Source organism: Diospyros lotus, chromosome 11 (genome assembly GCF_014633365.1).
Source record: "Diospyros lotus cultivar Yz01 chromosome 11, ASM1463336v1, whole genome shotgun sequence".
NCBI lineage: Eukaryota > Viridiplantae > Streptophyta > Magnoliopsida > Ericales > Ebenaceae > Diospyros > Diospyros lotus.
The window spans coordinates 32,744,209-32,768,855 of record NC_068348.1 but is presented as its reverse complement, the minus strand read 5'-3'; the positions used below and the strand labels follow the sequence as shown (position 1 = coordinate 32,768,855).

Below are 24,647 nucleotides of genomic sequence, written 5' to 3'. Positions count from 1 at the left end.
TTATATTTTAATATTTTTTGTGATAATTTAAATTTTTTGTTATTTCGATTATATTTCTATATTTATATTTTTAAGTCAATTTAATTATGTATTATGACATATAAAAAAATTAAATTAACTCATCTTATTTTATTATTTTTTTTATATTATAAATTAAATTGATTAAAAAATATAAATTTTATGTATAATCAAAATAATAAAAAATTAAATTATGAAAATACAAAAAATTTAAATAGATACACGCAAAAAATGTGGAAGTATTAGAGACGGAACAAGCGTCCGGCAACTAGCCTTGGTTTTGGTACAGACAGAGCGTATAGCTTACCAACAATCTCATCCCCAAGCGTACAACTGAGAGTCGAGGCCCGCTCTTGCGTTAGATCTAAGGAAGAGAAGGGAAGGGAAGGGAAGGGAAGGGGGAGGCAAGCAACTAATTACCGGCCAACCCTAAACGAACCCACACTACAAAGACGAACCACGGCACCAACCGCCAGATCCAATCGCACACATCTCTCGCTGTAACTCACGCAAATCGCGAATTCTTCCTCCCCGCCCCCCTCCCCCGCAAAGAAGGTACGGTACGCTCTCTTTGTTTCTCCAAACAAAGGGAAAATATGAATGATCTCGAATTCCGTATTTGGTCTGCGTCGGTTCTTTGCGCCCTACACGTGATCAATTGCAGTGTTGTTGATCTCAATTTTTTATTCTTATGTTGCAGGCGAGACGATCTATAATGGTGGTTGATTGTCGGTATTGTTGATATTTATCTATTAACGACAGCGGGGATCGGGAGCGTTTCCGTTTCGTATGGACAAGAATAACAAGAACCGGACTGATCTGCTTGCTGCTGGCCGAAAAAGGGTTGGTGAATGTTTGTGTTTATTTGTTTTATATGGTAGATCTAATTGACAGCTATTGGGAGTCTTCTTCTGCTTGGTTGCTGAGAAAATGTAGCTATAGGCATCAAATGGGGAGTTTCGAACTTCTGTTAGTTGAGAGCTCACGAGTTTGCTATTTTATAATGTTATTTGTTGGCTGTTAATCTAACAAACGGTTTACTGGTTTTTCATTTTGTACTCCGAGATTCACGGAACACACTCTTAGAGTCCATGTTCGGAAAATGGTAAATTAGAATTCAGTTACTTTTAAATTTTTGCTGAAAACAGGAATTTGGAGGAAATACATTCCTTGCCATGTGAATAGTTTTAGCTGGGAAATAGAAACAGAAAGTGTGCTCACACTGCTGCTTTCTAGAGCAATGTAGTTTTTCTCTTTTTGTCCCAAGTATAATTACCTGGAAACTCATTTTGAAGAAATGAGAACGTTGCAAACTGACAGACAATACAATGAGGTTAAGGAATATCTATGTTATTAATGAACCAAAATACCATAAGTCTTTTATTGTGTTAGCTTAATGCATCTTTATTGCTTTCTTGACACGAACAGTGAGAAGATAATATGGGAAAGATTTATTTTTTTCTCATTAGAGTTAATAGGATTTTTTATGAAAATTACAGATCCCTTATTCTTTATTATTTTTAGTTTAGGTGCTCTAAGGGATTTTTGAATTTGTTTTGCCATTTTCATTGCTATGGTTTCAGGCAGTGCATATAAACTTCTTTGAGCGCAGAGAGGGGGGGAGGGTTGGGTGCATGGCAGCAACTAACTAAAAGGAAATGTGCTACTGTATGATGGACTATGAAATACCCAAAAGAAAATCTTCCTTTTAGACATCAGGGTCAAGTTGGAAAGATAAGGTCAACATCCTGACAGACAGCCTCTTGAGTGAACTGATGAGCTTGACTTTCATTTGGGTTGTACTTTTAGTTAATTCTTAAATAAAAGTTGTGGTTGGAAATGACTGTTTTTTTATTAAATGCAAATAATCACTAAATGTGTTTAGTTTTAAGCACTTGATTGCATCCCCAAAGGGGCCTTACAGTAGCCTTCCATCATAAATATTATGTGATATTATCACCTGCAATTAAGTAGAGAGTAACTGAAGGTGATGGGGATAAACTTGGCATTTCACTCATTTCTTTTCAGCTTCAACAATTCCGACAGAAGAAGGATGGGAAAAGCAGTAAACCCTCAAGTAAGGCTGGTAAAGCAGAGCATGATGGTGATGCTGATGTGGCATCTACTGCTGCTAAACCAGCAGCAGTGTTGCAACAGGTTCCTGAAGGGGAAATCGGTGCTGTGCATGATTCTGATGGTCAGATTGCTGATTCATCAGTCAAAAATTCTATGGATCCTCCACTGGCGAGTGACACTGTTATTGCCATTTCTGATCCTTTGTCAGTGTCAACTCTACCTGAAACAGGCACATCTACAACATCATTGCCAAGCAGTGTGGACTTATCACACGAGGATTCGTGGGTTGATGAAGCTGCAAAGAAGTTGAGTTCTGGCAAGGAGCATGATGTTGGCTCTTCAGTTAAAAGTACCTGTAATGCTAATATAGATGTTACCAAGCTTTCTTTAGGAGAGTCAGAACGGGAAGTTCCCATTGCGGTTGAAGCTGGGATTGAACTTGGGGCTGATCAGGTATCAGATGTAGGTTGTGCCCGCTTTCTTGTGATACCCTTTCTTTTCACACATTATTTTTTTCTTTTTTGTTAATAAATTAGTAATTCAAACAAGTAGCATCTGAAAATTTATAATTAAAATCTTGTTTGTTGCTGGGTAGGGGCAATTCAGGAAGCTGACTGCTTGGACTCAAAGGAAGTTGATAACAGTGAGATAGAGCTTGAAGGACATGCAAGGCTTGATTTACCAGGATTGGGTGAAAGTGAAGAAACTCCTGCAGAAATGGTTTCAGGGGAGATGGCTGTGAAGGAACCTACTATTGAATTGGACCAAACAAATGAGTTGAACAATGTTTCTGCATCTGCTGGTGGAACTGATGAGGTGAAAGGAGGACAAATGGATGAGCATTCAATTATAGCTCAAACTTGGCCGGATTCACATGGATCCCCAACTTTAAATCCTGAAACAGTGGTTCCATTGAGAGAAAATGTAGTGGCAACTTCCTTCAATGATTTCAATGTTCTGGAGATACTTAAAGAGCAATTATATCTCACAAATTTTGCAAAAGATACATTTCTCCTGCAACTTGATGAACAGTCAGACCTACAAATAGGATTTGACCGGCAGCATCAACAGTTGATTAATGAAATTTTGAAAGCCAATAATTTGGTCACTGATTTCCGTGGAAGAAATGAAATCCTTGCTGAAGAGCTTGCAAAGTGCAAGTCCGAGCTTCAGGTAGCTTTTTGTGCAAAGGAGGAGCTTGAAAAGCAACTTCATACTGCAAAGGCAGAGATTGTGGAAACATCTACCCAAGCTGACGAGTTGCATGTTGCACTGGAAACATCATACAGAAAATTGTCAAGCCTCTCTGTGGAGTTGGATGAGTCGAGGCCTTTGGTAGCAACTTTACAAGGTGAAAATGATAGTTTGAATGGGACTCTCGCTTTAGCAGTTGAGGAGAAAAAGAGACTTGCAGAGGAGAAGGAAAGTTTTGTATTGGAAAATGAGAAACTGTTGAGGGAGTTAGCTGAGTGCAAAGGTTTGTTAACACTGTTGCAGGAAGAAAATGTCAACTTGAGTGGCCGTCTTGCATTGTCAATAGAGGAGGGGAAGCAGCTTGACCAGGAAAAACAAAATTTTCTGTATGAGAATAATAAGCTATCAACTGATTTAGCTGGGTGCAAGGGTTTTTTGGAAGCCCTTCTGGTGGAAAATGTCAGCTTAAATGGGGGTCTCACCTTTGCTATGGAGGAGAGGAGCAAGCTTGGAGAAGAGAGAGATCATTTTGTTGCTGAGAACAGGAAACTATCAATGGAGTTAGCAGAGAGCAAGAGCTTAATTACAAGTTTACAGCAGGAACACAGCAAAGCTGTGGATGGCCTAAGAGAAGCAACTTTACATCTTGAACAACTAACTGAAGAAAATATCAAGTTGTCTTCTCAGTTTGGGGGAACTGCGAATCAAGTTGAAGGTTCTGACATGCAAGGCCATGGTTCAGAACATCCACCTGCTGGCCAACAGACCCTCCAGCATCCCAAGGAGGGGCACTCTGAACTTTTTGCTCCTCAGTTAAGCAAACCCCATGATGTGGATGAGTCACCAATTCGGCATCCTAAGTTCGATGCCCATGATCCTGTAGATTTGATGGGACACCTAGAGGAGGCAGAGAAAATAATTAAGAGACTTGAAGACACAATTGAAAAGATGCATGCTCACTCTCTGTCATTGAGCACATCAAGCGGGAAAGTGGCAGCACCAGGTGTGTCAAGACTGATTCAAGCGTTTGAGTCAAAGACTCACTACGATGACCATGACACAGAAGAAGTGCCTCCTAAAAGTCCTGTGGACCCATTTGTGTTGGCAGCCGAGCAAACCCAATATCTGAGGGCAGTACTGAAGGATTTGCTTCTGGATGCTGCTAATGCTAGTAAATTGTTCAAGGGGGAGAGAGATCGTTCTGATGCTGCACTGGGGGAGCTCAGGGTCACTTATGAAGCTTTGAAGGAACAAACTAACTATGCTGAAACAGAAAATATTGAGCTTCTTGTTCTATATGAATTTATAAGGCAACATCTTTGTGATATTGAAGCAAACAAGAGTGAACTTCTGCTTATGTATGAAGCAGCAAAGAAACAAGGTATTGTTCTTGAAGCACAGAATAGCGAGCTTGTTAGAAAGCTTGGTGACTATCAGTTGTGTATCAGTCAATTGGAGAGAAAATTGGATGAAATGCGATCAAGTTCAGATGAAATGGCTTCCTCTTTCTCTAATCAAGTAGAAGTTCTGCAGAAGGAAGTAGCTGAGAAAACATCAATACTGGATAAAGAATGGAATTCTACTGTCAACCAGGTTGTTCAGGCAGTTGCGAATCTTGAAACATTGTCTGGGAGCTCCTATTCCTCTACCTTCTCAACTGGCAATCACAATGCGCTAGATATTGGTATCTGTCTAGCGGTGTCTGTTGATGCTGTAACGAAAATGATTGATGATCTGCAGGAGAAACTTGAAAGTTACAGCAAAGATCATGAAGCAATGAGCAAATCATCTATGCGTATGACTGAAAAGTTCAATGATTTGCGTGGAAAGAATGAATTGGCGATTGGCCTACTGCAAAGGATTTATGGGAACCTTAAGAAACTGGTAAATGATTCATTTGGGCATGTAGAACAGGGCCAATGCATTAATCTTCTTGATCCTCTAGATCTTGATAGTTATGACACCCTCATGGAACAACTGGCAGTGTTTCTGAGTGAGCGGCTGCAACTTGAATCTGAGAATAACAAACTTAGCTTAGAGTTGACTAATAAGGCAAAGGATTTGGAGGAATTGAAGGGAAAAGGCCTTGATTTGGATGCCATTGTAAAGCTGGTTGAAGATGTAGAAGGTGCTGTTAAGCTGGGGGGCACTGGGATTGAGTCAGAAAAACTTGAATCACGCCTACAGTCTTTGATCTCTCTTCTTTTTCAAAAATACAAAGAGTTTGATGAGCAGATCAGCTTGTTCAGGGATGCAAACTTTTCTAAAGAAATGGAATTAAGCAAACTGCAGGGACAATTAGATCATCTGAGCTTCTTAATTTTCCAGCATGAAAATGAAGTCCATATTCTTAAAGAGACTCTCAGGCAGAGTGCAGAGGATCTTGTTGCCGTTCAGTTTGAGTTACAGAACAAAGTAAATGAACTTGAACAGTCAGAGCAGAGGGTATCTTCTATCAGAGAGAAGCTAAGTATAGCTGTTTCAAAGGGAAAAGGTTTGATTGTGCAGCGCGATAATCTCAAGCAATCTCTGGCAGAGACATCTAGTGAACTGGAGAAATGCTCACAGGAGTTACAGTTGAAAGATGCCAAGCTTCGGGAAATTGAGACAAAACTTAAGACCTATTCAGAGGCTGGTGAGCGTGTGGAAGCTTTGGAATCTGAGCTCTCATACATTCGCAACTCTGCTACTGCATTAAGAGAATCTTTCCTTCTCAAAGATTCTGTACTTCAGAGAATAGAAGAGATTCTAGAGGACCTAGAGCTGCCTGAGCACTTCCATTCCAGAGATATAATTGAAAAGGTGGATTGGCTAGCACAGTCTGTTGCTGGCAACTCTATGCCTATTGCTAATTGGGAGCAGAAAAGTTCTGTAGAAGGGGGATCATATTCTGATACTGGTTTGGTACCCATGGATGCCTGGAAAGAAGACTTGCAGCTGAACTCGAACTTCGGTGATGATCTGAGAACAAAATATGAGGAGCTTCAAAATAAGTACTATAGCTTGGCTGAACAAAATGAAATGCTGGAACAATCTTTAATGGAGAGGAACAATCTTGTGCAGCGGTGGGAAGAGATATTAGAGAGGATAAATATGCCTTTGCAGTTGCGAACCATGGAGCCAGAGGATAGGATTGAGTGGTTGGGAACTGCACTTTCTGAGGCTCATCACCATTGTAATTCTCTACAGCAGAAGGTTGATAATTTCGAAACACATCATGCATCACTAACTGCTGATCTGGAAGTGTCACAAAAGAGGGCTTCTGAACTTGAGACTGATCTTCAAGCTGCCATTCATGAGAAAGAACATCTCTCTGGTAGTTTGGAGATTCTAAGTCATGATTATGATAAGGTCTCAGAGAAGTTAGTTCACTTAGAACTTGAGAATGATAAGCTGCAGAATGTCGTAAATGATTTGCAAGAAAAATTGATTGAGAAAGTCAGGTATCAGGACCATATTGAGTATATTGAAGGTGAGCTTAGAAGATTGGAGGATTTGGTTAGTGATGTACTTCAGGATTCTATTCCCGAGGAGGTTTCTGGTAGTAGTAGTACCGAGTGTTTGGAACGACTTCTGCGGAAGCTTGTAGAAAAGCACATGGCTCTTTCCTTGCAGAAATCAGTTCCTGCTGACTCAGGTGGTGAGCAAAGTGCAGAAGAGGGTGACACTATTCAGGACAAGAAGAGAGATTTAGAGGATTCAAAGGAGCAGGATATTTCAGTTTTAAGGAAAGAACTGGAGGAGGCTTTGAGTGATTTGATGTGGGTGAAGGATGAGAGAGATAGATATATGGACAAAAACCAAGCTTTGATCCGTGAAGTTGACACACTTGAAGCAAGGAGGCAAGAATTACAAGATCTACTTTGTCAGGAGGAGCAGAAGTCAGCTTCTGTGAAAGAGAAGTTAAATGTTGCAGTTAGAAAAGGAAAATCATTGGTTCAACAACGTGATAATTTGAAACAAACCCTTGGTGAGTTGAACAATGAGGTGGAATGCCTGAAATCCAAGAATAACTACCAGGAAACTTGTCTCTCAGATTACGAACACAAGGTCAAGGATTTATCCATGTACCGGGAAAGGGTTGAAGTGCTTGAATCAGAGGATGTGTTATTGAGAAATCGTTTGGCAGAAGCTGAATACTTTTTGCAAGAGAAAACTCATGCTCTTAGCTTGGTTTTGAATACATTGGATGGCATTGATACTGGTTTTCAGTTCAATGTCAGTGACCCTGTTGAGAAGTTGGAACAAATTGGGAAACAATTTCATTATCTACGTGAAGCTGTCACTTCCTCCGAACATGATTCAAGGAAATCTAAAAGAGCAGCTGAGCTACTACTTGCAGAATTAAATGAGGTTCAAGAAAGATATGATGGACTGCAGGAGGAGCTTGCTAAAGCTTCTTATGAAACTACACAACTCTCCAAGGAAATTGATTTAGCTGAAGCTGCCAAACGTGAAGCTTTTTCACAAGTTGAAAAGTTATCTACTGTTCACTCTGAGGAAAGAGATAAACAACTTGCTGAGTTGACGATGTTGATGCCCAATCTTGATCAACTGAGAATTGTTTTCTTTGATGTTAGTGCTCTTCTTGGTAATGTCCTCTCCCAGGACTGGGAATATCTCAAAAATCTAGAGGGATTTATGATGTCAAGTCTGGAAAGTAATCCGGGTGCTCTACCCCGTAGTGGTCCTGGTAGCATTGTTTCTATAAATGCACCACGCAAGGTAGTTCTTGTTGTTTTCATTGCTGTTACTAATATTGTGAAATATTAATGTCCCTCCTCAGTTCCTCTGAAGTTGTTTTCTTGTGTGTATTTGTACTGCCTCTTTGTACTGTACTTCTTGCTTCTGTGACCTGATTCTTTTTGTATTTACATCACAAGGATTGTAAAGATGAAGCAATTAGGCAGCTAACCTGTGTTTATGCATGTATGCACATATATAAGTTTATGTATACCTTTATGCAATTTGTGGGTGCGGGTTGCTTGTGAAGATGTTATTTGGCTCCGGTAATTATTTTCTTGAGCACAGTTCTACTAAAGTTGCTTTCTAGCGTTTAGTCCATACCTTTTGGAGGAGATATAGTAAATGTGACTGAGGATTTTTTAGATTCCCTGGAAAGCTCTTAGCACTGCTGAAAATGGTGGTGCATTTGCTTTTGACGATTGAAAGAGGTTGGCATGTTGATGCGGTCACCAATCAAGACCCGGCCCAAAGCTGACTCTCGACCACGCCGGAACAATATTTTAATACTTCTTAAGTTTTTAGAATTCTACTTGATTTAGGATTCAATTTCATATTTCTACTTGATTTAGGATTCTACTTCATGTTGGATTAAGATTTATTTCTATTAAGATTCTAGTTGGATTTTGTTTTCCAAATATTAGATGGATTTGGATTAGCCAAATACTATAAATATGCCTAGGATCTAGAGTTTGTAATCAAATTTTTCTTAATCAAATTTCAGCAACCTATTTAGGTTTTCTTAGCAAAACAGTCTTGTTTTTGCGTCTTCTTGAAAGCCAAGCTTCGGCTATTGAAGTTTGCTCTTTCAAGGGTTTATTTTGGTGTGTTTTCTTCACACTCGCGCTACACGCTGCGTCAGGTGGTATCAGAGCGGTTAATCAACCAATCAGATGGCCAATCTTGAAGGTAACGGTAGCAACCAGCCTCGTGACGGTGATCAGGGGTTGTCCGCAGTTTGGAGAGCAATTGAAGAACAGCGGGAAGTAACTCGTACTATCCAGCAGCGATTGGAGCAACATAGCAACCAATTGGGCACCTTACTACGAGATGATGATGACAGGAACCTGAATAATGGGGTGAATCAAGCCGGAGCGGGAAGACCACCGATTAATCATGTCCTTGTTAATCCTAGAAGACCAGTGATTGAAGATAGCGATGAAGAGGATGATTTTGGTCGAGCAATAGCTAACCCTGGTGGTAGAGGGGTTAGGAGGAATGCGCATCAGCACAACCACTGGAGCAACGATGAGTATAAACTAAAAGTTGATATTCCCACCTTTAGTGGTGATCTTGATATTGAGGGGTTCCTGGATTGGATCACTGAGGTTGACCGTTTTTTCGAATACATGGAGATCCCAGATGAACGACAAGTAAAGTTAGTGGCTTACAGGTTGAAGGGCGGTGCATCTGTTTGGTGGGAGCGATTAAGAGAAACGAGATTGAGGGAAGGCTGACAGCCAGTTCAGACATGGAGACGAATGAAGCAACTGTTAAGAGGTAGGTTTTTGCCCCCTGACTATGAACAATATATGTTTGAAGCTTATCAAAGATGTGCACAGGGAATGAAGAGTGTGAATGAATATACCTCTGAGTTTTTACGATTAGCGGAGAGAAACCAATTGTCAGAAAGTGACAATCAACAAGCAGCTCGTTACTTGAATGGATTGAAGCCTGCTATTCGTGATAAAATTGGAGTTCAGATGGTTCTAAGTGTGCAAGAAGTAAGGAACTTAGCTTTAAAAGCTGAGTTAATGTTGAGTGAGAGATCTCGTAATGACACCTATCGTCGGTATAATGTGAATGAAAATAAACAACCAGCTTTTGATAAAGGTAAGTCGGTTCAAGGAGCGCAACCCTCCAATCCACCCCATACAGTCAACCCTAATAAGGCTACAACGGGGGGAAACATTTGAGGTACTACTTCTAATCTTCCAAAATCCCCTAATCCTTATGCAAAGCCTATTCTTTTAAAATGTTTCAAGTGCAAGGAGGTTGGGCATCGATCTAGTGATTGTCCAAGGAGGAAAACAGTTAACATTGTTGAAAAGGAAGAGGAAGATGTTGCTGAAGAGGAAGTATATTGCGGGCCTGATGGGGAGGATGATGAAGAAGATTATGGACATGGGCAATATACCTGTGTAGTGAGGAAGTTAATCCTATCTCAAAAGAATGAAGATACTACTCAACGGCATAAACTTTTTCGCACGAGGTGTACGGTGAAAGGAAAAATCTTTGAGTTGATTATTGATAGTGGAAGTCAGGAGAACATCATAGGAAGAGACGTGGTGGCAAAGATGCAGTTAACTCCTGAAAAACATCCAAGCCCTTACATGATTGGATGGATCAAAGAAGTTGGTGGCATACATGTGAATGAACGTTGCAAGGTGCCTTTCTCTATCGGTAAGTTCTCCGACGAAGTCTATTGTGATATTGTTGATATGGATGCTTGCCATATTTTATTTGGGAGGCCTTGGCAATTTGATGTGGATGCTAAGCACTCGGGTAGGAAGAACACATATCAGCTTGAGAAAGAAGGTGTGCGTTATACTTTGTTACCCATAGTGGAAAAGAATCAAACCAAAGCTTCTAAAGTGGAGGGGCGAAATTTTCTTACCATTACACATAAACACACAGAGTTTGTGAGGGAGTGTAAGGATACTCGAGAGGTTCACTTATTGGTTATCAAGGGAGAGAGTGTGAGTGAGCTACTGAAGGTAAATCAAATTCCAGTGGAGGTGCAGGGATTGTTGGAGGAATTTCATGATGTGGTTCCTGAGGAGTTGCCTAATGAGCTACCTCCTATGAGAGATATTCAACACCACATTGACTTGGTTCCTGGTGCTAGCTTGCCTAACCTACCACACTACAGGATGAGTCCTAGGGAGAATGAGATTTTGCGTGAGCAAGTAGAGGAATTGTTGAGAAAAGGGCACATTCAGACTAGCATGAGTCCATGTGCAGTGCCAGCATTATTGACACCAAAGAAAGATGGGAGTTGGAGGATGTGTGTTGACAGTAGAGCCATCAACAAAATTACTATTGGGTACAAATTTCCAATTCCTAGGCTCGACGACATGCTTGATCAACTTGATGGGGCTGTGATTTTTTCCAAAATTGACCTTAGAAGTGGTTATCATCAAATTAGAATTCGACCTGGAGATGAGTGGAAGACAGCTTTCAAGACAAGAGATGGGTTGTTTGAGTGGTTAGTCATGCCCTTTGGACTAACCAATGCACCAAGCACTTTCATGAGACTAATGAACCAAGTATTACGCCCTTTCATTGGTAAATTCGTTGTGGTGTATTTTGATGATATTTTGATATACAGTAAGTCTATTAATGAGCATGAGGGGCATATTCGAGAGGTGTTGAGTGTGTTGAGGGAAAACAAACTTTATGCTAATTTGAAGAAGTGTACTTTTATGAGTGAGAGCTTGTTGTTCTTGGGCTTTGTTATAAGTAAAGAGGGCGTAAAGGTAGATGAGGAAAAAGTGCGAGCTATTAGAGAGTGGCCAACTCCTAAAAATGTCAGTGATGTGCGAAGTTTCCATGGGTTAGCAACTTTCTATAGGCGGTTTATCAAACACTTTAGTAGTATTGTGGCTCCAATTACTGAGTGTTTAAAGAAAGGAAAGTTCCATTGGGGTGAAGAACAAGAGCAAAGTTTCACCTTGATAAAAGATAAATTATGTACCGCTCCTGTCTTAGCTTTGCCAAGCTTTGACAAATTGTTTGAGGTTGAGTGTGATGCGAGTGGAGTGGGTATAGGTGCTGTGTTATCCCAAGAGAAGAGACCAATTGCATTTTTCAGTGAGAAGTTGTGTGAAGTCAGAAGAAAGTGGTCTACTTATGATAAGGAGTTTTATGCAGTAGTGAGGGCTCTTAAGATATGGGAACATTACTTGATTGCCAAAGAATTTGTTCTTTACACGGATCACCAAGCTCTTAAGTACTTGAGTAGCCAAAGGCAATTGAGGAGTGATATGCATGCTAGATGGTCTGCTTTTATTGATAAATTTCCATATAAAATTGTACATAAGTCGGAACAACATAATCGAGTGGCAGACACTTTGAGTAGGCGTGTGGATTTGATCAAGACCCTTAGGTTGAGATTGTTGGGTTTGAGTGCTTGAAAGAATTATATGCGACAGACGAAGATTTCAAACATGTGTGGGAACAATGCATGTCTCAGCAACCATCAGGAGATTTTTATGTGCATGATGGGTTTCTCATGAAGGGAAATCAGTTGTGCATCCCTTGCACATCTCTTCGTGAGAAAATTATTCGGGATTTGCATGGTGGTGGCTTAGCAGGGCATCTTGGCAGAGACAAGACTATTGAAGCTGTTATGGGAAGGTATTATTGGCCAAGAACAAGGAGAGATGTTTCTATTATTGTGGCGAGGTGTTATATATGTCAAACAGTTAAGGGGCACTCTTCTAACGCCGGTCTTTACATGCCATTGCCTGTTCCCAATGCTATTTGGGAAGATTTGTCTATGGACTTCGTGTTGGGTCTACCGCGAACCCAACGAGGTATGGATTCTGTTTTTGTAGTGGTTGACAGGTTTTCCAAGATGGCGCACTTTCTCCCATGCAAGAAGACGGCAGATGCAGTAGCTACAGCCAAACTATTTTTCAAGGAGATTGTTAGACTACATGGAGTCCCTAAAACTATTATTTCGGATCGTGATACAAGGTTTTTGAGTCACTTCTGGATTACCTTGTGGAGAATGTTTGATTCATCTTTGAATTTCAGTAGCACAGCACATCCCCAGACTGATGGACAAACAGAGGTGGTGAATCGTACTTTAGGAAATCTGATTCGCAGTGTTTGCAAAGACAAGCCAAGACAATGGGACCTAGTCATAGCTCAAGTAGAATTTGCCTACAACAACGCCGTACATAGCTCAACAGGAAGATCACCATTCTCTATCGTATACATGAAAGTTCCTAATCATGCATTGGATTTGGTAAAATTGCCAAAGGTACCAGGTTTCAGTGTTGCAGCCAGTGACTTAGCCGAACACGTTCAAGCAGTTCAGGAAGATGTCAGGCAAAAGTTGCACGAGGCGAATAAGAAGTACAAGGCAGCAGCTGACAAGCATAGGAAGCACAAGGTATTTGCGGTTGGAGATGAAGTCATGATATTCTTGAAAAAGGAACGGATTCCTACAGGACAACAGAACAAGCTCAAGCCAAAGAAGTATGGTCCTTACAAGATTACAAAGAAGATCAATGATAATGCTTATGTTGTGGATTTGCCAAATCATATGGGTATTTCCAAAACATTCAATGTTGCTGATCTTTCTTTGTATTTGCCGGACGTTGAGTTGTCATACCCAGATCATAATTCGAGGACGAATTCTTCTCAAGTGGAGGTGAATGATGCGGTCACCAATCAAGACCTGGCCCAAAGCTGACTCTCGACCACGCCGGAACAATATTTTAATACTTCTTAAGTTTTTAGAATTCTACTTGATTTAGAATTCAATTTCATATTTCTACTTGATTTAGGATTCTACTTCATGTTGGATTAAGATTTATTTCTATTAGGATTCTAGTTGGATTTTGTTTTCCAAATATTAGATGGATTTGGATTAGCCAAATACTATAAATATGCCTAGGATCTAGAGTTTGTAATCAAGTTTTTCTTAATCAAATTTCAGCAACCTATTTAGGTTTTCTTAGCAAAACAGTCTTGTTTTTGCGTCTTCTTGAAAGCCAAGCTTCGGCCATTGAAGTTTGCTCTTTCAAGGGTTTATTTTGGTGTGTTTTCTTCACACTCGCGCTACACGCTGCGTCACATGTTTGATGATCAGTTCATCTGCTGGTGGCAAATGGATTTATGGAGCATTATTTATAGATTTCTAAGCATTGGTGGATGGAAGGTTTTTGGTTATCTCCTGAATCAGTACAAGTTCTGGTCAGATGCCACTCTGAATGAATTATATTCTGAAGTGCAAAAGGGTGGCTAGATAATCGCAGCTGCAATCTTGGTTGAGTTTTTTGAGCTCTAGATTGAGGCCCTCAAAAATTGAAGCTGGGAGAATCCCTTTTGAACACGGTGGAGATTCCAGAGTGTCTGGATGACTCTCTATGTGGTGGGATCATCAAAATGGAAGGATTGTGATTTTGTGATTGAGATGGACTATTGTTCTGCGATGGTGAGATTTCTTGAAACTTTTTTGCTGACCCTTATTGATGCTCTTTAGGATTGGGGTCCAGCACTTCTAGATGGAGCAGAACTTCAAGCTTCGGACAATTGTAGATGTGGAGTGGATATTGATGTCTTCTAATATAGATCCAAAGAGTTGAAAACAATAAATATTTTTGGTCACATTCCATTGAAGTGAAACTGCTTTTTTAAGCTGGCATTGATTTAAATTCTTGCTTGTACCTTCCAAACAATTTTGTTCCATTATGTTGTTTCAAGTAATATTTATCATCCCCATTATTCTAACACTTCATCTATTTTTGTCTCCAGGAGAAGTTCTTGGCTACAAAATCTTTATTGGACTCAAGGATACAAGAGCACATCGATGGCAATACTTTTGTTGAAATTTGTAGTCTTCTTCGGCATCAACTTCAAGATTTCACTAAAGGAATTGGTGCTCTAAAAGAAGAACTACACAATCACTCAATTGCCTTGGATGAAGGAGCTAAACATGTTTTTGAAATAGCAGGTATTTTTCAGAGAGAAATGATGTCCCAGAAACAGTCCTTTCAGTCCATGAAGGATGACATAATACGATTGGAGTCCATGAATAAAGAGAAGGATACTGAAAATGTGGTTATGCGTAAGAACATTTCTTTGCTTTATGAAGCCTGTAGTAGTTCAGTTATGGAAATTGAAAATTGGAAAGCCGAGTTTGTTGGAAATGGTTTGACTGTCACAAATCTGGGGGTTAATTCAGATTCTTCAGTCTCAGCGGATGGAGGGATTTTTTCTGGCTCACAATCTCTTTTGTCATCAGAAGAATATATTGGGACTATGACAGAGAGATTGCTAGCCAGTGTTAAGGACTTTACTTCTATTCAAGTTAAAACTATAGAAGGTGGTCAAAAGGAATTGAAGACAACAATTTCAAATTTGCAAATGGAGCTTCAGGAGAAGGAAATCCAAAAAGACAGAATATGTGTGGAGCTTGTCAGTCAGATTAAGGAAGCAAAAGCTGCTACAAAGAGTCACTTGCAGGACCTCCAGTCTGCAAAGGTTCATCTGCATGATTTAGAGAAGCGGCTGCAATCAGTGGAGGAAGAGCGTTACACATTGGAACAGAAAGTGAAGGATCTGCAAGATGGTGAGGCTGCCTTGAGATACTCGGAGGATAGAGTTAGATCACTGAATGATGTGCTGGCTGCCAAGGACCAAGGTCAGTTCTGTTAATTTTTATTCCAGCTACTTTATTTTCATAAATTAAATAGACCATCAACAAGATATTTCCTTAGTTAATTCATAATTCTGAAACAGAAATTGAGGCACTGATGCAAGCACTTGATGAGGAGGAGACCCAGATGGAGGACCTGAAAAACAAGAATGAGGAACTGGAAAGAATTTTACAACAAAAAAACATGGATGTGGAAAACCTTGAAGCTTCTTGTGGAAAGGCTATGAAAAAGCTTTCCACCACTGTGAGCAAGTTTGATGAACTTCATCATCTTTCTGCTGGCCTCCTTTCTGAGGTTGAGAAGCTTCAGTTGCAGTTACAAGAACGAAATGAAGAAATCTCTTTCTTGAGGCAAGAGGTTACACGGTGTTCCAATGATGCTCTAGTTGCATCCCAGATGAGCAACAAAAGAAATTCAGATGAGATCTGTGATTTGTTGACATGGTTGGATACAATGAGCTCTGCGGTGCAGGTACATGATGTGCATCTTGATGATGAGAAAAAGGACCAGGTTCATGAATATAAAGAAATCTTTCAGAAGCGTATTGAGTTGCTGGTGTCCGAGTTGGAGAACTTAAGGGCAGTGGTAAAGAGCAGAGATATGTTGTTGCAAGCAGAGAGAAGTAGAGTAGAAGAGTTAACACTCAAAGGAGAATCCCTTGAGAATTCCTTACGGGAGAAGGAGTCTCAATTAATCCAGATTCAAGGAGTGGGAGACTCAGGACAGACAGGAGGCACGGCTTCTGAAATTGTGGAAGTTGAACCAGTGGTATGTCCTGCTATTTGTTTTATAGTCTCAACCCTGCATTGTTAGCCTTGTTGATGTCTTTGATCTAATTATTTTAGGATAAAACTCATTTCTCCTTGGCATATAATGTTGCAATTCTCTTTTATTTTATTGGGCAAGGCCAAGTCCTTCCAGCAGTTCATACTTTTGGCATGTCCCAGAAACTTGAGCTAAGAATCGAGCGTGGATATGTGGAAAAGAATACTTTTATGCAACCAATCCCAAATAATTAGAGATTAGTCAACTCAATCAAGGAAGAAAAAATAAAGGAAACAATACCAATAAGGAAACGTAATCTTATCCTAATGAAGAAAAGGAAACTCTAGAAATAACGAAATAGAGATATTCTAGGAAGGAAACAATTTTGGGAGAGATTTTTTGGATTTCTAACAATTCTATGGTTCTGTTTCTCTGTTCTTCAGCTCCTTCCAATCCCCCTTTGATAGAGATAAAAGACAAGAACTCTCTTTCATGTCCGCTCCTAGTTTTTTTCTTTAGTGAAATGCATATTTGATGGGGATAAAGAGTTCTATTTTGTTTAGGATTCTACGATTTTAAATATGCTAAGATTTTATGTAGGAAAATTTAGAGATTAGGCTTCTTTTATCTTAATCTATTTTAGTTTTTATTTTATATGACCATGGATGGAGATACTTGGAGAAAGCTAGAATCCATGTAGCCAAGCCATCTAGTGGGATATAGTTTTGTTATGGTGACTTTTAGTTTTTATTAGGACTGTTAATAGATTATGTGCTAGAATTTAAGTGGAACTAGAACTAGATTGCCGTAATAGGTAGGAGAGAGTTCTTAAGTGTTTTAGAAATTTTATCAAGCCTATAAATATGGTGCATTCATTTAATCTGAGATAATGTTGAATTGGGAGCGCTGGAATTCTCTCTATGTGCCAATACACAGCCACACACACAGAGTTTGATCCCCAGAATAACAGAAACTTAAAATACAAAGTAAAAACAGAATTGAAATAGGGAAAAGATACGCAAACCAAACAAGAGACAGAGCAGATTTATCCCAGTTCAGATTGCAATAGCAATCCTACATCCAGCCTCTAGTCCTGAGATCAATTCACTATGAAATCTTCAAAGAATCAGTACAAGAACCCTCTTCTCTTTCACATGAGTACAATGCTCTATGAGATTACAAAGAACTCTCCTTTTACAAGCCTTTCCTCTCACATTACAGCACTTCACTTGTATACAGAACATGAAGGATATTCGTGACTACCCACCTATGCCTCTATTTATAGACAAATTAGGGCGGTAATTACAAGGACTTATTAAAGAGAACATATTCTCTAATATACCCCTCATAATATACTACATAAGTTAGTCTCTCTAACTTGGTTTATTTTAGCTGCTTGAATCACCCGAGAATTATCCTGATTTCTTCTTAATCTTCTAGGCTATTCTCGATGCAAAACACAACAGATAATGGTTTTGAGTTAATAAAAGTTAAATATTTGCTTCACTGCATCAAATTGGTAACAAAGCCTAACTTCACCCATTCTTGAAATCTGCTGCAAGTCGTGATTGTTTTGCAGCTTTTAGCCATCATATTTCTCAACTATCATCAACAGCCAAATCAGAAAATTTCTGCTACTAGAACCACTAAGCCCATAACCAGTCAACAGCCCAAAAGCCAAATCAGTTCAGATGCTATTCGCTCCAGAAGTTCCAGCAATAAATCAAGCAGGATAAAGGGGGAAAAAAATCTGCAACAACAATGACAATCCCAAGCCTAACCCCACCAGGTGGGGTTGTCTACTTGAATTCTAGTTTTCCAACCATATTTGTCCATGGCCATGTCTTCTGTTAGTGCATTATACCCCATATCATTCTGAAGGGTTTCTTACCTAGTTTTCTTTGGTTTTCCATGTCTCTTTTGCCACAAACTTCATTCCATTCACTAGCCTTACAAGTGTTTCTATAGTTTTCACATGCCTAGACCATCAAAATAATAATAATAATAATAATTTTGCTGCAAGGGAAAAATGAGCTGCAAAAAGAAAATTTCCTCAAGATTACATAATTCTTGAAGAGCTAGAGATCGTTTATTTAAAGAGAAGACCAATCTCAAATAGTTAAAGAGATATGGCATTATTGTTACTCTCCAGAGGAGGGTTCTACTCAGTCAGGAAGAAGGACAGAGGTAAAGATTTCTGTTTAGTTTAGGATTTTATGATTTTAGTTGTATTATGATATTATTTAGGAAATTTAGAGGTTAGGATTCTTTGATTTTATTTTAATGCACTTTAGTTTTTATTCGAACTTTTAATAAATTATGTAGTAGAATTTTAAGTGTATTAGGTTACCATTTTAGGTAGGAGTAGTTTGCAGGTGTTCTAAAAGTTTTATCAAGCCTATAAAAATGAACTATTCATATTATCCGAGATAATGGTAATGAATAACTGTTAAATTTTGGGAAGAGCTTCGATTTCTCTCTCTCCTTTCTCTTCCTCTCCTCTTATATCTTTCTCATTTTCTGGATTTTTCTTCTTCTCTGTACTTTTTTCTTCTCTTCTCCTATCCCATCTTCTATCTCTCTGCTGTTTCTCTTTTGCCCCTCTTTCCACTTCTTTGCATGTCTCTTCTCTCCTCTGTCATCTCTTCTTTTTAGCTATTCCACGTCAGCTTTGGAAGTTGTGTAGTTCTATAATTATTAGAAGGACAATAACTTTTTATTGGTGCTAGATGGGAACTGTTTACATAGATGTAAAGCTGGCCAGGACATGTAATTTTTCAAATAAATTTGAATTCTAATAATTGTCCATATATATATATATATACAGTTATATTAGTATTTAATACTTTGCATGTGAAATTTGTGAACACATGGTTGCTAATCATGTTTGTAAACTGTAATGTATGGGAAACTTTCAGGAATTTGGTTGTTCAAACTATCCTTGGGCTAGCTTGTATCCTTACAGTTCTGATAAAAAATTTAAATGGTTAAAAGGTGCCTTTCCCGTTGCATGTCCACTATTACTTTATGGTCTCTATACTAGATGGTACTTCTTTGTCCTCTATGTTGAGGCACATCTTATTTAGATGGAACATTTGTGGACAAAATTACACTTGCACAATGCTGGGTTTATGTGAGACAGTAATGGTAGTATCTGTAATTGAATTCACTAATTTGCTTTTAATGGAGTTCAAGTTGTTGGCCTAACATGCTTTTCATCTTCTTAAAACCATGTTTACCGCTTTAACTTGTGAATGTCTTTTGATCTGATATCATGAAGCTCCATTCTGGTGGATATTTGATGCAGATAAACAAGTGGGCACTGCCAGGGACCTCCATTACACCTCAAGTTCGCAGTTTGCGCAAGGGCAATAATGATCAAGTTGCCATTGCCATAGATATGGATCAGGGTAGTGGTGGTAGATTAGAGGATGAAGATGATGATAAAGGTAATGTTTTGTTCTCTGATATGTGTCTACTTGAGGCCCCTTTTTGTTATATCTGTGGATCTCATGTACTAGGACTGTGTGGTTTACCCGTGTAGAAGGATCATTTTGAGCAGTTAAATTGGTTTCAACTGCAAAACTACAATGATTTTTTATAATTTAATTGCAAAATAATATGGATTAGATGTGGGCAAAATGAAAATGAAGTTAAGAGTTAATGGACAGACTAGTAGTTGCTGTTGTAAATGTCATTTTCTGAGAAATGGAAGTTGTAAAATTTTGCTTGGGAATTGGCTCGTTGTTTTGCGTTGAGAATGTGGTAGAATTTCATTGGTTGCTTGAATAGGTGGGAAACAGAATTTGTAACTGTGGGGTGAAATATATGTGGTGTTGCTACATGTCCATATATTTATAGGTGTTTTTAAACATCAAGGATAAAATATATTATTTTGTTAATTATTCCAAGTTTGTGTTCATATTGCTGTCTTGGGTCACACCCATCCATACTCTTTAGTTGCAATATATCCTTTAACCAATATTTGTTACATTATGTTCTCAGTTGGTTTGAAAGGGTGAAAATCTACGATATTAGTTAAGGTCTCTACTCTCATTTTAAGAATAAATTCAGAGGGACTTCTCTTTTCTGAAATCCGAAAGATGCTCCTCTTGGCAGTGGTTCTTGGAAGTCATTTAGCCTCTAAGTAGATATTATACAACCAAGTAGCACATAGTTTTAAAGTTTTGGGCTATCTTTGCTTTCCCTTTCTTGTCTCCTAACTGTGGTGATGGATCAAATGAATGATGGGGTATCAGAGAGGTGAAAGCATAACTAGTTCCGTGCATGATAGCCTAATATACTCTTCTATGGCTTATTGCCAGGTATAAAGCATTAGTTGAACAGATGATCTGTCAAGAAGGAAAAAAACCATACCATTTTTGGTCTATTATCCTGTTCAACTAATGCTTTATGCTTGGCAGATGATCTATCAAGAAGGAAAAATGTTGTTCCATTTTTGGCCTATTACCCTGTTCATGGCACTAATAAGAAGAGGTTTGGTCTGTATAGATGGATTAAAATTTTTCTTTCTTAGTGTAATAGCAGAACATGCCTTGCAGAGAGTTTCTGTGATGTCTGCTCTGTTGGTGAGAACAAATTGCTGTGTCGTGGCTGGTAGGAACAATGAACAATGCCCTCAGCATTCAGCTAGCTCTGTGCGTTGGGGAGTCATGGTTTGTGACAGCGCACTCTAGTGCCTATTTACTAGAATCAAGAAGATGTTGAAAATTATAGAAAGATCAAACTAATGATCCATTCAAAGAAATTTTGAAAGGGGGTTATTGAGGAACAGGACAAAGAAAAACTAAGGTATTTGGAAAGTAATTTTGAAAGTGGGTTTTATACTTGGTATTTCAACAATGGAAGTTATCTACTTACATGGTGTCTAATAGAAAGGTCTGGAGATAATAAGAAGGATTTGCATATGGTGTTTATAGATTTTGAAGTCTATGAAAGAGACCCCAAAGAAGTCTTGTGGAGGACTTAGAGGGAAAAAAAATGTCTGAATTGCTTGTATGCAAGTGATTAAAAACATGCATCATCAAGTAAAAATGTGTGTTAAGCCCTTACCTATTATCCCTTACAATAGATGAGTTCACAAAGTGCATTCAAGAAGTAGCCTGTTCTTGTTGTATGTCATTTGCATAAGATATTATTTATTCCCCCCCCCCGGGCAAAAAAAAAAAATTGTGAATGCTAAGCTTGAATTATAAAGCAACAATTTAGAATCCAGGGTATGTCGATAACTAACTATATGAAATGTAAGTTTAGTAAAAATAGAAGTGCGAATGATGTTATGATAAGATTTGAAGATCAAGTTATTCTTAGAAAATATCAATTTAAATATCTTGGATCCATCGTTTAAAAAGAAAGTAATAATATTGAGTATGTTAACCATAAAATCAGGACAAGGTGGCTAAAGTGAAGAAGTGTATATACCATTTTATTGCAATTGAAAAGCTAGAAAAATAAGTTTTATCAAATGATTATAGAACTATCATTATTCTATGGTACAGAATACTAGGCAGTTAAATAACTTGTGCAAAAAGATAAGCATAACTGTGTTAAAATGTTATGGTGTATGTACCCATCCGTTACTTGTATTGCAGTTCTCTGCATGTGCATCTTCATATTCCCCAGTAAGCTTGTGTCCCAGGCTCATGCTGTCTATTGAAGATAAGATGTGCAAAATGAGATTAAGATAAATTGGGCACATGAGAAAAAATCAGGAGACACATCTTTGGTGCAAGTGGATAGAATGGTAGAAGTTTGTAGGAAAAGATGCAGGGGAAGACTAAAAGGTAAAACTATTAGATGCAACATGGGATTTAATGGGCTTAAAAAAGATATAACCATGGATACAGATGATTGGAGAAGTAGAACTCATATAGCTGACCTGGCCACCACCCCACAGAGTCGGATTAAGATTTGGGATGATGATGATGTTTGATAAGGAAATAGCCAATTGGATGGGTTGCCAAATTTTTTTCTGCTGCTTCTGTAGGTGATGTGGCCCAAGAGTTTATATGCAACTTGTAAACTGAAAATTGACTCGCTGGCAGCGATTATTGCATTCTTAACAACCATCCCTTTGACTGGATGGAGGAAAGATGAGTGGACCTGGTGGTATAGACAGAGGGACCATTTCCTGCCCTTTTGTACCATGGTGCCGTTTGCAACCAAGTGATCTTCCTTCATCTGAATGGCTATTTAGAAATTGAGGGGTCAGTGGATTTTTTGTTTGGAATACTGCTCTCAAGGTTGTACTAGAGATAACTTGAGGAAGAAGGGGAAATTTGTGGTGGATTAGTATCATATTTCATATTCTGCTTTATGGTCCCGTGGATAGGAAGATGTCCAGGCTTCTGTTGAGTTTTTGGGTGCAGTGCTTGATGCTGGCTACATTGTTTGGCTTAATGTCACCTTGAGGTTGGAGGTAGCCTGGGTTTAGGTATAAGCTTGCTTGGGAAGCCCATTTGTATGATGTACTGAAGGCTCTGAAGGTTCTGAGACCTCTATTCATTGTTTGAAAAGAAGCTTTTCTATTTCCTCCTCGTTGCCATTTTCTATTTATTCTTTTTGCAATTATACTGGCCTGTAGGCATACAGGCTTTATGTTCTGCCTCTCTTCCCTACAGGGTTTTCCCTTTCATGACAATTTCTCTTATATATATTTTATGGAAAAAGAAGCTCATAGATTTTTAACCCAAAGACAACACCACTAATTATTCTTTTCCATCTCAGCTCATGGGTTCAAGTCTCTCACTACATCAAGAATAGTGCCAAGACTCATGAGACCTGTAACAGATATGGTCGATGGCCTATGGTATGCTTAATCGAATTCTTTCTTTGCTCTGTTTCATCAGTGATTTACTTTTCAAGACTGAAAAATCATCTTTCATGTTCAATTTCCCAGGGTTTCTTGTGATCGGACACTAATGCGACAGCCTGCTTTACGGCTTGGTCTCATTATCTATTGGGCTGTTCTGCATTCTCTTCTTGCAACTTTTGTAGTTTGAGATAGAACTGGTCAGTGATTTCTTTTTCCCGTCATGTTTTATATAGTTGTTCTGTTAATTATTCTAATTATTCTTACACTATATGTAGCATGTCTGGTAGGATGGCAGATAGCTCTTATCAAATCTGTATGATATATTGTTGTGTGTCATAGCATTCAAAAAATTATCATGAGCATCTTCATCAACTGCATCTTATCCTAACCAAGGTAGGGTTTGTGGCATGACATTCGTAATGCTAATTGACTTCCAAAAAGTCACATTAACAGTAATAAATCCATGTGAAAAAACAATATGGCAAAATTTTAAACCAGAGACCCTTCTTGATGCAACCATCTAATGAGAGAATGCATAGCATCTACAAGATGTTAGACAAAAATTTTATTGTATTCCATTTCGTAATACAATTTTCAAGTAGTAGTGCCTTGTTAGGTTCGCCCTTCTGCAGGCTTTTGCACCCTTGTTTTGGTGTGAAAAAATATCTTCTGAATAAAAATGCAGTATCACCAAGCCAAAAAAAGAAATAAAAATAAAAATGCAGTACCAATCATTCAATGCCTAGGGAATAGAGTGCTGTGAGATATCCGTTCAATATTAAGCGTATTAGTCAATTGTTGCTTAACTTGTTCATGCAAAAAATGAAGATACTGTTACTTTGGATATGGGACCATATAAAAAAAAAAAAAAATTAAAAAAAGGGACAAAATAAGAAATGAGATTATATATAAAAAGTTTAGAGTGGCATTATAAGATGTAGAAATCATGATTAAGATGGTTTAAAAATGTGAGAATAAGATCATAAAAGCACTTGTGAGACTAGTGAACAAAATGGAGAAATTTGTAGCAAGAGAGGACTGGTTGAATATAGCTTTAGGAAGGATATAGGTATGGATGAAAGTCTTCAGAATTTATGTAGCCGGTCTCCTATGGCAGCACTAATACTTGTGATTGTGATTATTGCTGTTGTTTATGTGTTGCTAGTTTGCTGTTGCTTATGCTCAAAAGTCACTGTTTAATTATCGACAACGGCTGCAGGTTTCCGGGCGAGATGGGTTTTGACACCATGGCGTCTATTACAGTTGCCTGGAGCATGCTTTTACAATCACCAGCATTTTATGTTAAAGAGTTAGATGCGATCAGATTAATTTGTTGTCCATCTCAACCATGCTACTGCGGTTTCCCCCTTTTTTTTTTTATAGTTGTAAATCGCAAATTGCTTGGTTGCCATCCAATAAGCAAAAGCAAAAAGCCTTCACCCTCACACAAAACATTAGATTGAGTATTGTTTTAGTGAACTCAAACCAAACATTGTACATTGTTGCGTTTCCATTGCTTGTGAGTCTTCAGAAGCGTGAAGCTTTTATAGAAATGTAGCCTTCCCGTCCAAAATTTTGCAGCTTACAAGGGTGTTCTTCTTCGGCTATATTTTGTTGAAAAA

The 24,647-nt window shown here is 38.6% G+C and overlaps 1 protein-coding gene across 5 annotated transcripts; it reads left to right on the top strand.

The window, feature by feature from the left end:
- Window positions 1–296: 296 nt before the first annotated feature.
- On the top strand, window positions 297–24,647 carry LOC127812562 (trans-Golgi network-localized SYP41-interacting protein 1). Of its 5 annotated transcripts, none has more exons than XM_052352985.1 (10): window positions 297–573; window positions 719–861; window positions 2,047–2,547; window positions 2,701–8,013; window positions 14,521–15,409; window positions 15,508–16,193; window positions 19,498–19,639; window positions 22,938–23,019; window positions 23,110–23,222; window positions 24,245–24,647. In XM_052352985.1, the coding sequence occupies exons 2-9, from the start codon at window positions 808–810 to the stop codon at window positions 23,210–23,212; spliced, it is 7,770 nt and encodes a 2,589-aa protein (XP_052208945.1). In that variant the 5' UTR covers window positions 297–573; window positions 719–807; the 3' UTR covers window positions 23,213–23,222; window positions 24,245–24,647. The 5 variants fall into 5 exon arrangements, with proteins under 5 accessions (XP_052208945.1, XP_052208944.1, XP_052208943.1 ...); XM_052352984.1 differs by having other exon boundaries at window positions 2,047–2,556; XM_052352983.1 differs by having other exon boundaries at window positions 2,047–2,560; window positions 2,690–8,013.